The 17,149-nt window shown below is 47.5% G+C and overlaps 1 protein-coding gene across 3 annotated transcripts in view; it reads right to left on the bottom strand.

Annotated features, from left to right (window-relative positions):
• Nucleotides 1–16,776, bottom strand: part of Gria1 (glutamate ionotropic receptor AMPA type subunit 1) — a 308,069-nt gene extending 291,293 nt beyond the window's left edge. For all 3 annotated transcript variants that reach the window (XM_051167319.1, XM_051167320.1, XM_051167321.1), the window contains exons 1-2: nucleotides 16,361–16,776; nucleotides 13,259–13,396 (exon numbers count right to left, since the gene is read on the bottom strand). In XM_051167319.1, the coding sequence (XP_051023276.1) occupies nucleotides 13,259–13,396; nucleotides 16,361–16,442 (220 nt within the window). In that variant the 5' untranslated portion in view covers nucleotides 16,443–16,776. The remainder of the gene's footprint in view (nucleotides 1–13,258; nucleotides 13,397–16,360) is intronic.
• Nucleotides 16,777–17,149: the final 373 nt, after the last annotated feature.

Raw genomic sequence — 17,149 nt, 5'->3', positions numbered from 1 at the left:
CAGCCTCAATGTCAAACTTTCTTCCCACCCTGACCTCTGACCTTGCCTGTCTTCTTTTTTGGAGACTCTTCCAGTTCAGCATATGAACCATGGTATGCAAGGGTTGGGCCCCTCTTGTCTGAATTTTCCCCTCTAAAGAGGTGTGAGGTATGAGGTCATTTGTCTCCTTTTCCTCTTGAGCACCTGACCTCCAGTCTGTCGGCGGTAACCTACTGGATGCTTCCCTCACGTTCATGAACGTTTAGCAGGAAGATTAGATAAGAGCAGGTGTGTTCCAGGTAGTGTGGCTGTGGACAAGGCTGCCTCAGGTCAGTGACCATTTGTTGGGTCTCTTACTCTCCAAGCTCTAAGAATGAGCATTTGACTACAACTGGGGCAATCGCAAGACCTTAACACCCTGGCTACTTAACACATTCAGAAACGGGCATGTGTCCAGGTTTCCGTTCAAAGACACCTGGGCCAGGATTTTGTGTTGCTGATGGGAAAGACCAAGTCCTCCTCCACTAGACACTGAGGGCCAGTGACGGGTGGTAGTGTTGCTGAGCTGACACGTGTCAACCCATGTTTGACTACAAAGCTATACCTAAATATCCTGAGGCCATGTTTCTGTCTTAATGCCAATTCAAGTCCTTTAATCCAGAGACAAACTGAAACAAAACCTATTCAGATAACTGGTTTTTTAAACCACCTGTCACCATGGAGCTTTGACTGTCCCCTGCACAGAGTTGGCCTGTGTCCCTACAAACAAGGATTTTCTTAAGTCCACTCTTACCGACTGAACCACATGAGATGAGTTCTAAGTTAGCAGTGCTAACATATTGAGGCTTGAGATGAACTTAGCCTTATGATTTCAATTTTTTCCTATCCCCAAAAGAGATCCATTCATAGATAATGACCACCCTCATAGGAAGACATTAAAGATTAATTAGTCACATTGTATTCACGGTATGTTTATGTTAATGGATAAGAAGCCTGGGTAATTATATCACCCTTCCTTTCTCCAGCACTTTTGATTTCTCACAGCCCTTTCAGATGAGTAATGGCACTGGCTTGCTCTAATGACCCTAAGACTCTGCTTTTAGCATTCCATACTGTACATCTGGAAAGAAACTAGACACAGAGATTCATTCTGCAAGCACTTGTCAGCATCAGCATCCAACAACTCACCAGAACCAGGATATACTAATTATTGCATTTAGGCTCATTGCAAATAGTTCTATTGATCCTTCTTGCTCATAAATCAGATTAAAAAGTTTTAAAAATAAGGCTGGTGAGATGGCTTAGAAGTTAAAGGTGTTTGCTGCCAAGTCTAGCTGCCTGAGTTTGATCCCTGGGACCCACAAAGTGGAAGGAGAGAGCCAACTCCTGCAAGCTGTTCTCTGACCTCAACATGCATGTGCACGCACACATACATAGGGATGGGAAATAAATGTAATTTTACAACAGTCACAAAACCCCTTTCATTTAAGAAGAATTTAGTTTTTTAAAAAATGCTTTTAAGCTAATCATGACTTGTTGTTCTTAAGAAGACAAAAATGCTATAAACTTGACACCTAGTAGGAGGCAGAATACATAAGGCGTTGCAAATGTATAGGACCCTTTAGGAAGCTATAAGAATGTGTGTAAGTCAGAAGCAGACAGACTGCTACAGGAAATACAAAGTACAGATTACAGAACAGCAAACCCACCTACAAAGTCTCAGCTGATATGTTCACAAAAAGATAGAAAAATTATTTTTTGTATTATAATTACACAACATTTAATTTTGCTTAGTGTCCCTGTTTCTATGGTTTTCTGTAAAAGGCAGTACTTGAAGAACATAAAATACAATATTAGAAAGTCACTTTCATTCTAAAAACTCTACTTAATGAGGACCCTAAAACATGCCCAGACATGGGTGACAATTTCATTCACCTCAACCTGCCTCATTCATATTGGTTTTGCCTGCATCCTCCAAGTCTTGGACATCTCATGGTTTTGGTTTTTCCTGTGGTTTGACTGACTAGGACATACCAAAGAGCACCGAGAGGGCTATAGATGTTGGAAAGAAATGTCCAGTAACCTGAGCACCTGTTATCCCTTAGCCAGGCCAGCAGAAAGTGCAACAAGCTACTTAAGTGCATGGGGCCACATGACCAGGCAGCGCACACTGATGCAGGTGAGGAGGGCTGCCACCATGCCTTGGAAGGTAGCTACAGGCAGAGTACAGGATGAGGAGAGCCCACTCAGGTGTCTATGAACCAAACTGGAAATGCTTAGACTTCTGTACCCCAACCGAGAGCCACTTTCTTATCTCAGAAGAAAGGGAATCTGCCTCATGGCTCTGGAGTGGAAAGGAGATGTGAATCCCTCTGAAACGTAATCCTCCCCGTGATAACTGTGTGTGGTGGATGTTGCCTCCACAATCTTTTGAATGAAGTCGAGGTTCCAAAAGGGAGCATCAACAGTGGGTAAGAGTGATGCACAATGATGACCTGAGTACAGAACCTAGTATCCATTGGGCATGGCCATGTGTGAGGCCATAACTCCAGGGCTGGAGGAGAAAGACACAGGGGATGATCTGGGCCACGAGCCTAGTTTAAGATTCAGTGAAAGACCCAGTGTCAAAGGAATAAGATGGAGAATGATAGAGAAGGATTCCCAGTGTCCTTCTTTCTTCTCTGCTGATGGGCACACACACACACACACACACACACACACACACACACACACACACACACTCACACCACACTCATACCACATTCACACATATGCACATAAATATATATGCCTGCACCACACGTACATACACACATGCAAGACGAGACAGAAGAGCCTGACACCTGATTCAGAAGCCTCATAATCATGGAGAGTGGCAGGAATGACTCACACCTGGCTTCCATCCCCTCACTTTTCAGCCACACATCAAAACCACATCGGGGTTTAAAATACAGCCTCCTGAAGTTCTCAAAACTCAAAAGAATCGAGGTGCACTTCCCCCTGCCGTCACCCCCCAACACACACACACGCAGGCAGCCTTGCTCTCCTCACTGCCATTGCGGGTGCATCATTCATTCATTTATCTGGTTGGCACCACCACACACTACTCTGTGATGATGATAAAGAGAAACTGAGGGAAGCAAGGGCATGGACCTCTAGCTGTTCTCCCCAGTGCAGTGTGCAGAGAAGGCAGAGACTGGATGGCTAAGGGGCATGGGATGATTTGGGCATTGAGTGGAAAGTACTTGAGACTGAGATGTAGAGGAGACAGTGGATCAACAAAGCAAAGAAGGCTCATGGGAGAAGATAGAGCTGGCACTGACTAGGACAAAATAACGTCTTTCTTCCCCCCTCTCTCTGTCTCTCTGTCTCTCTCTGTCTCTCTTTCTGTCTCTGTCTCTCTCTGTCTCTCTGTCTGTCCCTGTCTGTCTCTGTCTGTCTCTGTCTCTCTCCTTCCCTCCATCTCTCCCTCCCTCCCTTCTTCCATAGGAGTTTTCTATATATCCCATATTGGCTTCTAACACACTATGTGGCAGATATAGCCTCAAACCCAAGGATATTTCCCCATCTTAGTCTACCAACTGCTATGATAATGGACATCGGTCACCATACCTGAAAGAAGGACAAACCACTGATTGGGCAGTACAGGAAGGGGAGTGTGTGGGTACAAGGGAAGGACTGGAGACTGAAGGACCACCATCACATCATATGAACAGACCGACTCAGTGTACTGTCTGGCCTCCAAGCTAGGAGACCTGCATGATTCCCTGCTGTGCACAGGGTCTCCAGAATTCCATGCTTTTCTTGCATCAGTCAGAAGCTTTCTCAGATGCTTGTCCATGGTCTCACAGAGCCATATGTGACAGCGACTCATTCATATACCATCAGCTTCTCCTTCCTCCTCGCGTCCCTTGCCCTGTTTCTTGCCTGCCTTCACCCCAGCTCGGATATAGGAGGAAGGGAACACAGGCCATTGCACTCCAGCCCAAAGTCTGCAGGCTGCTGAGTGGCAAAACAAACAAACAAACAAACAAAAAACAAAACCAAACAACGCCATCTCCCAGCTCCTCGCCGTTCTTCACTGTTGGGAAGGGGAGACCAGGACCAATGTCTGACTCCCTTTAAGGAAGCCAAAGTCTGAACAAGCACTTCTTTCATTAAAATTCTCAGGTGCCTTTCTGTGGCTTAGAATGTATAACAATCTGGCTCCAGCCACATGTATCTCCCAGCAGGTGCTTGCCTAGCCCACAGCTAGAGTCTTCCACTCATTTTGTGCCAGTCCTCCATTCCAAGGGCCTGTCCTCAGCTCAGACCCCTGGCTGTGGCCCTCTCTAGAGCTGGCTCCTATATTACATGCTTTTCCAGAGACCTGGGACTTTAACATTCTCTAGGGCAATGACTTTACTTGACTCATCTGCAGCTGTTCCTGGCTGGGACACGCCATGGGGTATGGCTAGTTTCTGGTTATTTTAACAACAAGCCCTCCTGTAATACCCCTAGGCTCCTGAATGAACAGGTCTGCATTTGCATACAGCATGTGGCTATTTCACAATGGGACTGGGTACCATTTCCTTCCTAGTCTTGGTTGGTTTTAAAGACCCTCCCTGACCAGAGAGGTGCTTCTATTCCACATGCACTCAGCATAAAAATCCTAGGTGCTCGGATGATTAGTTACTTGCTTTACAAGCACGAAGACCTGGGCTTCCATGTACAGCCATGAATGATGGTGCACACTTTCAAATCCATAACTAGAGAGACAGAGACAGGCTCTCCAGTCAGCCAGCTTAGCCTAGCAAAATCCATGAGCCAAGAAACTTATCTCAGAAAGCAAACAAACAAAAAACCAAGGTGAGAGCCAGGAGCGGTGGCGCATGCTTTTACTCCCAGCACTCAGGGAGGCAGAGGCAGGATTTTTGTGAGGTTGAGGTCAGCCTGGTCTACAAAGCAAGCCCAGGACAGCCAGGACTATAAGAGAAACCCTGCCCCAAAACAAAACAAAAACAAGCAAACGAAACAAACCAAAAACCCAAGGTGGATGGCTTCTGAGGGAACAGCACAGGAGGTTGGCCTTTGACCTCCATTGCATGCACAACATATGTGTGTGTGTGTGTGTGTGTGTGTGTGTGTGTGTGTGTGTATGGCTCTCCGCACAGAAATGCACACTTGCATGCACACAAGAAGGCATAAAGACACACAATGAAAGGCAGAAGGATGCTGGGAGGATGTTTGGACACCTCCAAGACTATTATCTGAATAAGAAGAGCATCTGTTGTTTGGGTCCAGGTCTTCACGTCTGAACCCAAGGAGAATCCAATCCCCTGTCATTGCAGCACACATGATGCATCTACAGTATGTCATCAGCTGACCCACCTATCTGGCTTCTACTTAAATGGTCTTGTTGGGTGAGACCTGGATGGTCCCAGCTGGAACTTTACTTACAATAAGAAGGAAGTGCAGAAGTTCCCACTTCTGAACATGCATAAGAAAGAGAAAAGGAGGAGGGGAGGAGGGAGATGAGAAGAGCACAAGGGAGCAAGGGGAGAGAGGAAGAGAGAGGAATGAGGGAAAGCAGGGGAGGAAAAGAGACAGGGAAGAGAGTCTAACCTTCTATCATCTCTGTTCAAGCCTATTTATTCAAGACCCTGAGCCCTTTAAGGGGAGAATCAATGATTGCTAGGTTTCCTAACCCTCGGTTCCTATTGCAATGCCCTGTAATGGCAAATGGATTTCATCTCTTGAGTCAACTCTGACCAATTTGCAGTAGCTGCTTAGAATGCTGAAGTGAGAGGGAGTGTGAGGTCATGTTGGAAGGAGTGTGAACAGCAGCAGCTGCCTGTGTGGTGTGGAAGGGGCACGATGGGACATCAGTGCAGGGCAGGCGGTGACGGATGCTTTGAGTGGGTCTGAATGCATCTGTGAACGCTACCAGTTTCCCAAACAGCTCATGTAACTACTCTGCCCTAAGGCTCCAAGAAGGCAGCAGCCATCTCCCTCATCCCAATAGAGGTCTTTACCCAGAGCGAGAGGCGTTTATCAATAAGCCTCTGTTCAGAAAGAGAACTGAGGGTCAGCCACACATCACTGTCAACATCTGTGCTTCTTATGGTGAGAACGTGGATGAAGATGCAGGAGCCCAGACATGCTGTCATTATCAACCAGAGAACTGTCTATAGCTGCTATCAGCCAGGGGCGTGATGTGGGGGTGCTGGGCGAGCAGTGTAGCTGTTTCCTCTGAACTGAGACAGTCCCTTCTGGATGGAGACGCTCGAGAGACAGGAAATAGAAGGGGCGTCAAAGGTCCAGGAAACTCCTGGTACTAAGTCTGCAGGCCACTTCTCAAGGCTATCATAGCAGCAAGCAGTTCCTGGGAAAGGAGACTCTACTGCCAGGTGAGCTGCTTGCACAGTCTAGCTGGAGCTCCAGGGAGGTGGCTTTCTTGCTGGGATGAGCCTTTGGGTGATGTAGCTGCCTTCCAGTCACCCGGGGTTCCTTTAAGTCACCCATAATCCACTCACACTCCTGTAAGTAACAGCATTGCACTCTGGTTCACTGAGCTCGACTAGGGTAGGATTGGTGCACTGGTCTGCCGCTGGGGCCCTATCTGGGCTCCTATCTATCACCTATATTCCTTCAGGCCGCTCCGGAAGTCACACCACAGAGTGCGGAATACAAAGGGTCCGCTCTCCAGCTCAGAAAATGGGCACATGTGGTGTGGTTAGGGTGGAGGGCGGAATACTACTACCACTGTGGCTCTCCTCTCCGAACACCCTCTCCCCATCTCTTCACCACTAACATCTTCCCCACATTCCAGTGCCCACTTGCATCCTCCCTCTCCCAAAGTCTCCCTGTCTACAGCCACAGCGCCTGCCTTATTTTATCCCGAATCAGGTTCCACGGCAGCCCGTGGAGTCCCCACCAACTGCCTTCAGAGACTAATTTAGGCTCTTTTTGTATAATTTGCAAACAAATCTCCATGACTATGACTTCCAGTAGCAGCATCTGTAAAGTGGGATTGCTATGCCTAAGACAGCATCTAGGACGTTATCAGTGATGGATGGGAAAGCTTCAGAGCAGCCTTTGCTCACCCCGTCACTAGCTCCATTCTCTTCATATCTGTGTTAAGTTTGATTCCTTTTTTGTTTTTGTTTTTGTTTTGTTTTGTTTCTGTGTGTGTGCCTGCAATGAGTAGACATTACACATCTATTGTGTCCTTTACTATTTCTCACAGGATGAGTGATAGACATTAGAATAAAATAACACCATCCTGGACACTGAAGGGGGCGAATCAATGTGAGCACTGGCCTGTGTACAGACCTGGTCACACGAGGTCATCTGATTACAGCAGCCACAGGAATGCCAGGGCATAGAGAGAGCTTGGCTAAACCTGGAAGCTTATGCTTTATATTAAAACAACAAACAAACAAACACAACAACAAAAATAGATAGACAATAGATGGTAGGAATGTATGCCCAGCATTGCTTAGTACCTTAATTTTTTTTTCCAAAGAAGATAGAGATGTGAGATTTTGTCTACCTTCTGAAACGCATTCTGGAGAGTGAACGACATAAACCCGTGGGCTGTGGATTTGAAGCTTTGAAGTGATGTGTCACAACTTACACCATAGCTGCAAGGCCTTTGCCCGTGGCCAGCACTCACAACCTTGTTAGAACACCCTTGGGCGGGCCTACAATAGGAATCCTACCTCTGCAGAGATGCTACCTTCCACCTGGCTATAACAGGCTATTGTCATCTTTAAGCTGTGTGGGCGAGCCCTGCCTATTGGGGACTATGCTTATTCGTGTTAGGGATGTTTTTGTGTGAACTTGGTACCGCTCTGGGCGGACACATGCGCTCTCTGGAGAGCAATTCATATGCTAGCAGTGGATAGACGCTCCACACGGACCATGCTGCTTGAGGAGTCCATGCGGTTTGCAAAGGCTTCCTGGGGCCAGTGGAAAAAGGGAGAGTTGGATGGACTGTCTGGGAAGGGGCCCATCCAGACGGTCACTACCCATTCCTTTTCTACTAATCAAGGCTATGTAGACTTGGGGTTTAATGTTGCTTTATCATTCAGTAAAATTTTTAGTCATTTACTAGATACATTAATTATATATAACAATAATCTCACCGTGGCATTTTCACACATGTATGTAGTGTATGTTGACCATAGTTCCCCCTTTATCCTCTGTCATGTCCTCTCTACTCACACTAATTACTTTCCACTTCCCAACGAGGCTCCCTTTCTACTTTCTGTTCTTTTTTTGTTTTTATTTTTGATGCCCCAAAGAGTTTTATAGGGGCCGCTTACAGGATCATTGGGGTAAGGAGCTGTTTACAGGATCCTTGGCACCTTGCCAGTGGCTATGCCGCTGACCAGCACCCAAGGCCTTGTTAGAACCCCCACCGGTCATTAGCTGCACATAAATCTTCAGGGAGGGGTAGGGTCCCTCCTCCATGGCAGGAGGTTGATGGATCCAGCCTTGTGCAGATCATGCTCTGTCTTTTACATTTTTAAAAAGATGAGACATACAAATATTAATATGAAATTTCATCCTTTTGCAAGGCAGACTGGTCTGTTCTGATGGCCCATGGGTAGTTGTTCAGTGATCCCTTTCACAGCATGTGACGCAGGCCCAGCTGAGAAGCTCAACTGGAGAGTTACTAGAGGTCCAAGAGGGGAAGTTCAGTAACATGCCACTTCTACACCTGCTATTTTCTCTGCCCAGAAAGCACCACCCTCTTCTCTTCCTGTGCTCCCTCTTTCTCTACCACACTCTCTGAGAGGCCAACCCCAAGCCTCCCTGTGCCTCTAACACTCCTTAGAAATCTCTGCAAAGGCACGTACAACATTACATTTTAATTTTCTCTTACAGGACAGCGTGCCTCGCTGGGGATAAAGTCCTCCAGGGCAGAGAACGTGTCTTAGCTTTGTCTGCATTTCTGGTACTTAACGCTATGCCTGGGTTTGGTTAAGGGCTCAGAAATGCTTACTGAAGAAATGGAAGTCTTTTGAGATAAAAGACTTGGTTAAGCTGTGGTGCCCATACTAAGCAGCACAGAGTCTTCTGGGCCTCCTCTTGAATATTCTGATTTAGGAAGAAGAGAAGTCACTGCTGAGCTTTACTTTAAACCAGCCCTCCAGGTGAATGCTATGCGCACTGAAGTCCAGGAACCTCTTGGCTAAACCATATGATGCACAAGGCTGGGTCTTTGCTTTTGCTTCCCCCCATCCCCTTTAAAGTCTCAACATCTGTCTCAGGGCTTGGCATGAAATAGGAATTGTGTGTGTGTGTGTGTGTGTGTGTGTGTGTGTGTGTGTGTGTGTGTGTGTGTGTGCAAAAGGGTGAATGGAACAATGAAGGAAGAAGGGAATGGAGAGGTAAGATGAGCTTGTAACACTGCTCTTCAGATTGCTAACTACCCGGAGCCACACTTAGCATGTCACTTGTTACTTAACGTCTCTTACCATATAAAGGCATGAAGACAGGTGGATAGGCAGCCAGTAAACACCTGCTTCATAGATAGCCATGCATACTCTGTCTCTGTAGCCTTGGAAGGGAACTCCAAGACATCTGGATTGGTGATCTAGCTGCCACACCCTAAATAACAGCAGGTGAGAAATGTCCACCCAAAGATGGCAGACTCACTCTGGCCAGCAGTAGGCAGGATGTTTCTGTCCTGGCTGTCAGTCTCCCCTGCATTTCTTGCCTGTATCCACCGCTCTCCCCTTAGATTGCCTGTTTCTGAAACTTCTAGCAGGAACAGTTAATACATGTCCTCTCCCTTCCTTCCTCCACCCTCTGCTGGAGGGATAATGAATAGCAAAATACATCAAAAACAAAATCAAATGATCATATTGAAACGATAAACACTCGCTCATTTTCTGAAGTCAAAACTGAATGGGACATTAATGTGAGGTAACTGCTATTTCATATTGCAGGAAAAAAACACACATAAAAGTGAAACCTGAATGGCACAGTTTACTTAATTGTTTATATCTGATGAGTTAACCCATTCTTCGCAAAACAACTGTCTTCCTTTGATGGTTTTACTCAGTTCAATCTGAGAGACATGTACAGATTCCCATACTTAAGGGCCACACACAGTCACAAAGTGTTCCACAGCCTCCTGTGAAAGTAGCAGGCGGGAGCTACATTGCCACCGCTCCCCCACATCTCTCCCCATTTCCTCTCGTCTTAGGACTAAAAAGCACAAACTGAAGGTCAAAGCATGAAATGGCTTTATTGCTCCTTGGAAAGCCACTTGTGTCCCCTTGGGGGTGTGACCTGAGAGCCCATGTTTTGTCTTCTCTGTTTCCAATGTCCAGCTTGGTTCATAGCTTGAAGAAACAGTGACAGAACTACCTGACTCATACATAACAGAAATGAGTAACAACCTGTGTACTAGTATACAGCAGGCATGTGCTAGTATACAGCAGGCATCAAGTTCAAAGGCTCAGATCTACTGTCCGTAATGGGCAGTCGTGCCTGTGGTATGTTTCTGCTTCCCTGATAAACAGCCAGCTGCTCTCTGCAAGATCAGGTCTTTGGTTGTGAAGATAACAGACCAGAAACACCACCTCTTGCCTTTGAACACTTCCTCCTCATTGTGTCCTTATTATCTTGTTTTGGTGCTCAGCATCCTGACAGTGGGGAGGCAGTTAGCATATCTTTCCAGCAAGTTCTGATACAGACAGTTCTCAGCCCTGTAAGTTGAGGGTACATGTGACAGCTATTTATTCCTATTAATTCTCTTATCCTTGTTGGGCAGTGAGCCCCATTGAGATTTTGACCAGAGCGGTGACATTTGGCCCGTGTGTGTGTGTGTGTGTGTGTGTGTGTGTGTGTGTGTGTGTGTGTGTGTGTGTGTGTTCTAACACCAATGGAGGCTGGATAACGGTGTCAGATCCCCTACAATTTTCATTACAGGTGGTTGTGAGCCAGCAGCTGTAGTTGTGGGGAACTGAATTTGGGTCCTCTGCTAGAGCTGTTTGCGCTCTTAGCTGCTGAGCCATCTCTCCACACCCAAAAGGCAGCTTCACAGTTGCTTGTACACATAAGAGGTTTAGGTGGTATAGACACACTGGTGTCCTACTAAAATCTTCCCCAAATAGATCTACTCTAAGCTACAGGAAAAGGAACAAGAGGTTATCCAGCTGCCAAATACCTGTCCTGCATTGTTCTCAGTTTCTTGCTCGGATGTTTTCACAACCTACAACCTAAAGATGCAGTGTTAGCTCTTTTTTTTTTCCTCCATGGGGTGAGTGTGATTGTTGAGTTTGACAACAAGCTAACTGGCTTAAAGACTACTGAGGGCATTCATGAGGCACACTTCCGGGGATGTCTGAGTGAGGAGTAACTCAGACATAACGCTCAGGATGACTGCGTAGGTAGGAAGACCCACCCTGAATGCAGGAAGGGCTCACTATCTATGACCTAGGGTAGGAAGCTAAATGAAAAGGAAAAAGAGAAAATTAGCAGAACCCCACTGTCCCCTTTTCTCTGCTTTCAGACCTGCTCAGATGTGAGCAAACAGCCTTAGGCTCCTGCCACTCGGGCTTCCCTCATCACGATGGACTGTGTCCTCAAATTCTGAGCCAACACGAACCCTTCCCGCATCGAGCTGCTTCTTGTCAGGTATTTGGTCAATCAACTCATATTGCAAGCAACACACCACATGAGATCTTCAACCCTGGCTTTACCACAGAATGCAGAGGAGTTACTGTTTTATTATTCATTGGGCCACTCCTGTGCAAGGTCACAATTGCAGCTTGAAATTGGAATTTATCACCTTTGGTGCTGTATCAGGCCACTGCCCCCTCAGGACACCCTCTATTACTTCAGGAATTGTGGTTATGATATCCTAAGGACCAGAGGCTCTATCTGTTTATCCTAGTCAGCAGAAATATGGACTTGAGCACAGAAGGTGGTCACAAGACCACTGTTGACTTCTCCACTGACCTTGCGAAGGCTACATAGCTGCCCCACCTCAGGCTCCCATCTCAAAGAGGATGACAGTAGTTCTCTGCAAAGCTCCATCAAGAAGTAAAAAAACAAAAACAAACAAACAAACAAAAACAAAACCAGTCCCCTGAAGCAGCTACCTCCACATGATCTATAGCCAATGAATTATGAGTGACAACGAAAGCCACCATCCACGCCCATGACGCGTTCAGCAACACCCAATTGCAATTCCTGGATTTTATATCACCATTATCCTGTGTGTGATCTTGGAGGCAGAGGAAATTTTGAATTCCTATTTGGACATTTCAAAGTCTCACCAGCAGCAATCACTGAGAGGCCCCCATAAGGGGATGTGGGAGAGAGAGAGCTGAAAGACACAGCCATGCCTTCAACCATCCATAGCTCAGAAGAGGTCATGAAGCCGATGGGGCCTCACAAAACCTACAGTGCCAACTCAGCCCAGGCTGGAACTGTTCTCCCTCATTCTAGATGTTACACTTTCTTGCCGCGCATTCCCACCACAGCTGAATCCCCAGAGGGACAATTAATCTACTGATTAGTTTTTTAGGCTTTCCTCTGACACATAGTGATGGCTATACAACCCCCCTGCCACCCAGATCTATTTGTTACGTATCTGATGTTAGCGGCATTTGCTCACCATGCTGCCGCTACAGATGTCCCCACTGTAGCTCCCCCCCCCCTTGTCATTCTGCAGGTGACCTGTGTTCTGTTTTATGCTACAAGGTCATCACTTGTAGACATCTCAGATCCGTCTCTTTTTAACCTACAACCTGTCTTAAGCAGGAAGTCACTTCATACCTCTTTGGAAACCACCTAGCCACAACGTGTCAATAATTATTATCCACCTCGCCAAATCAGGACACACTTCACATCTACCTGTGCTTATCATGGCCCAGGCACACCTTTGTTCTCCTAACTGGTAGGCAGGAAATGGCTGAGGCATTTTAAGGACATTGTCCTCAAATCAGACCCATTCCTTCTCCCTCTCAGCAGCTGCCTATTTGTGAGACTTCTCTCCATTGAGAGGTTGCAGTCAACCCGAGGCCCCAGCAGTTTGGCATTTAAAACTCACTAATGGTGAAAAAGCACACCCATTCCACGAAACACAGCAGGTTCAAAAATACAGACTGTGGGAATCACTTAAAAGGCTCTGGAAATTTCCCTTGAAGGGCCTTCTCTCACGCAGACAAATGACGGCTGGAGTCATTTTGGCAACAACAACACCTACCCACGGGCCCTCCCATCACGGGCCTAGCTCAGAAAGACATGTCAGAAAATAGCAGCCGTTACTTACATCGGTAAGTCATCTCAAAGCTGTCACTGATGTTCACAATATCGATCTGGGGAAGCAGCTTGGGGGGCTCCGTGAGTTGCGACAAAGCGAACCTAAAAGCCGCATGTTCCTGCGATTGTTGGTTTGGAAATAATCCCCCTGTGAGACAAGAAAAGGCAATGTAGTATGTCTGGGATAGAGACGGGTCTCAAGTGCTCAGCAGCACATCCCAGGGAGTCCAGTCCTCTCCCATGCAAACCCAGAGCTATGGCCATAGCTCTCACTGGTAAGGAATCCAAACAGCCTCAACTGGACGCCAAGTCTTAACTCCATAACACTGCCCCATCATCTGACTGTGTGCCTCTTGCCTCAGCAAAGGGCAGAGAACACAGGAGACCTATACAGTTTTACTTCTTTCTTATTTCTACAAGGTGTTCATGAGCCTCTGTTTACACACACACACACACACACACACACACACGGATCTTCCCCATTTCTCACTCACAGAGCCTTCAGTTACAAGAATGTTGCAAAGTAACAGAAATCGAGGCCTGGGACCCTTTGGGCTTTTCTAACACTGCGACTGTTTGAAACTTGGCCAGATTTGCATTCAGTGTGACTTGCCCATTGCCTTCAAGGCTTGCTATTTATTTTCTCTGATGACTCTGTTTTTTGTCTTTTGCTGCTTATGTTCCCAGATACCTGGGAATGTCTGGTTATATAAGGGGTTGTCATGGTGCTTTGCAGATGTGAGGGTCTTGAGAGTGCCAAGGCGAGCCACCATCTTCTGGAGAACAGCACAGGGAAGGGACCTGCCAGAGTTTTTGTTCCAAGACACAAGACATGGTGCTTTCATGTATAACAGTGTGGATGTATGAATGAGTTGAAATCCATTCCTGTACATTGAAATCAGCTGTATCTAGGGGCCGAACTACAACAAATGTGTGCACAGAAGTTCATCTCTGATTGGCCAGGAAACCACCGTTCCAGGAATATCCTGATAACTTCTTGTGCAGTGGATGCCTGTTTGGCTGTTAGAACACACTATGGACCTTGAGGCTTGTGTTAGAGACCGTGGAAGCAGAGCTGAGGACAACCTCGTGGAGGTGATAATCTCAGCATTCATTCTGCTGTGTCTCCCTTGTGTTTAAAAAGAGCAACAGTGACTGAGACTGAACATGAAATATCTGCAGAGCTGAGTGGGCAGATGTGGGTGTGCCTGCGTAAACACCCTAAATCCTTACAGCGCAATGATGAGGTACATACACACCTGTGGAAGCCAGGCCATAGTCTCCCGGATGAAAGATTACAAGTGGCAAAATACAGACAGTAGGTAAGAGCAAACAGTGTCATAGGCCAGCACAGGTGACTTCCACACACGCTAACACACCGATTTTAAAAAGCAAAAGCAAACAAACAAAAAGCTAAAAAAAAAAAAAATTACTATTGCTTGCGACGCTCCACTCCCTCCTCCCAGGTGACCACGCCCCATGGTCCTCTGGTCTTGGTTCTCCACTCCCTATGGTGAATGGAAGTGAGCAGGTGGGAGGTGGGAGGGAGCAGCTACAGGCTGGGCCACAAGGGAAGTGTTTCCAGGAGACAGGAAGTTTGCCTGTAAGGCAGGAGCTCCCGCACATGTACACACTTCAGAATACAGCTTAACAGGTGTCAGGAAACAAAGCAAGTTAGTCCATAGCCACGCCAATAGTACCAGGGGCTAGGAAGCTGGATAAGGCCCACAAGAAGCTATTAGCAACACATGTGTGCCCACAAGATTCCCACTGTACCGCACCCTCCCCGCCCCCAGAAAACACAAACATTCTCTCTCTCTCTCTCTCTCTCTCTCTCTCTCTCTCTCTCTCTCTCTCTCTCTCTCTCTCTCTCTGTCTCTCTCTCTCTCACACACACACACACACACACACACACACACACACACACACACACACACACACACACACACAGTAGCAGTGATGGAACTCTCCCTAGTAGACCAGCCTTTGGTGTGGGAGAACACAGAAAGCCAGCCTGCCAAAATGTCTCAAAGCACAACAGCCTGTTTGGTGCTGGGGTACAAACAGTGCTGAGCTTCTGGTCACCCTAACCCCAAGCCCTGTTTCCTGGTGATGTTGCTTCAATTGTCTGGCTTTTCCCCATGGTTACAGGAACAACGATACCTGTCAGCTCCTTCATAAATGCAAGTGCGTGCGGCCACCAGAGGAAGGGAAGTGGGGGACAGAAAGGCAGGCAGCATGTTGAAACCCACCTGCAGGTTGAGAGGATGGAGCTCAGGAATGGGGGGCTGCTGGGGGGCAGGGGCGAAGGTGAGGAAAGGGTCCACGCATGAGTGTGTGCTTGCAGGAACACTATTGTTGCTGTCTGTGGACAGAGCACTACACAAGGGGCAAGGATGAAAGAGAAGGCAGGCTAGGAAGTTCCAGGATGAGGAAATGGGGGGCACAGCCCAGCATGGCAGATGGGGGATAAAGACAGCTAGGAGGGGGGAGTCCATAGAGCTCTGGTTAGAGTGAAGCCTGGGACATCTTCTCAGCAAAGGCAATCAAGCTAGTACCCACCTTCTCTAAGAGGGGTCTCTTGCCCCTCCCCCAGTCATCCCCATCACTCAGGCTATATGTGCACATTTCATATACAATCACAACACACATACACCCACCATACATATTTATATAAATCAACCAGAGCAGGCACCAGCCAACTAGCAAGAGTTAACTCCTTAAATATTCTGAAGCCTGTTTCAAGCGCAGTCTGATTATATTTTTCCCTCTGGAACAGAGGCTCCTCCATTTCAGACGCTCATTCTTGGTGCTTGGAGTGCGCGGTGTATGTGCACCTGTGTGTGTGTGCACACAAGAGAGAGAAGAGAGAGAAAGAGAGAGAACACTTCCCCTGTGCCCCTCGCGGCATCCGATGAGGATGAGACCCTTTCCCCCCCCCCCACCCCCCAGCACTGTCAACGCAAGTCTTCCTCCCATCCTGGTTTTCCACTGCCAAACACTACAGCTCCAACTGAGAATGGGCTGAGAAATCTCCCTTCAAAAAAAAAAAAAAAAAAAAATTCCTGGCCAGATCTCCAAAAGTCCCTCCCCAGCTGCCCCTCTCACTCACCTATCTGGATATTGTTGGGGAAATTGGCACCCACAACCGCACCTAGAAACCCGGTGCAGAAAAAGGCAAAGATGTACGGCATATTCCTTTTTACATTGGCGAAAAAGAAGCCCTGGTCCAACCATAGATTTGGTCTTCCCTCCCCTTCCTTTGATTCTTCTCGATGCTCTGCCGGCTCTTTTCTTCCTGCAGTTCCTTGCTTGCTTCTTTCCTTCCTCCCTTCCTTGCGTGAGATTCCTCTTGTTTCTCTTGGAAGGGGAGCCAAGCAGTTAAACTGCAGCGTTAACACCGACTGACAGCCAGATTAACTGAGCCGGGAGCAGCCGGTCCTCATGCTTGGAGCGCTAGCTCGCTCCCCCTCTCCCTCTGCTCTCCTCCCCTTCTCTACAGCCAGCCTCTCTCACCCTCGCGTGTTCTCTCTCTCTCTCTCTCTCTCTCTCTCTCTCTCTCTCTCTCTCTCTCTCTCTCTCTCTCTCTCTCTCTCTCTCTCTCCTCCCTCTCCCTCACACTCTCACAGGCTGCCAGCTCTCTGTGCTGAGAGAGGAGCTAGCTCCTAGCTCAGAGTTCCTGCATTGGCCTCCCCAACCATCACCCCTGCCTCCCCATCCTCACCTCACTTTCCTTTCTGTGAGTGCAGAGAATGGGGGGATGGAGGGTGGAGGGCACTTCCCCCCCCCCAAAAAAAAAGGGGGCAACCCACTGTCCCCTTCACCTCCTCCACCTTCCTCTGCTCCTTCAGCCCCTCCCCCAGCTAGGGGATAAGATGCTCCTGGGAATGCGGGTTCAGTT

The sequence above is a fragment of the Acomys russatus genome, chromosome 25, assembly GCF_903995435.1.
Source record: "Acomys russatus chromosome 25, mAcoRus1.1, whole genome shotgun sequence".
In the NCBI taxonomy this organism is placed as follows: Eukaryota; Metazoa; Chordata; class Mammalia; order Rodentia; family Muridae; genus Acomys; species Acomys russatus.
The sequence above is the reverse complement of the archived record's forward strand: the minus strand, read 5'-3'. Positions and strand labels throughout refer to the sequence as shown.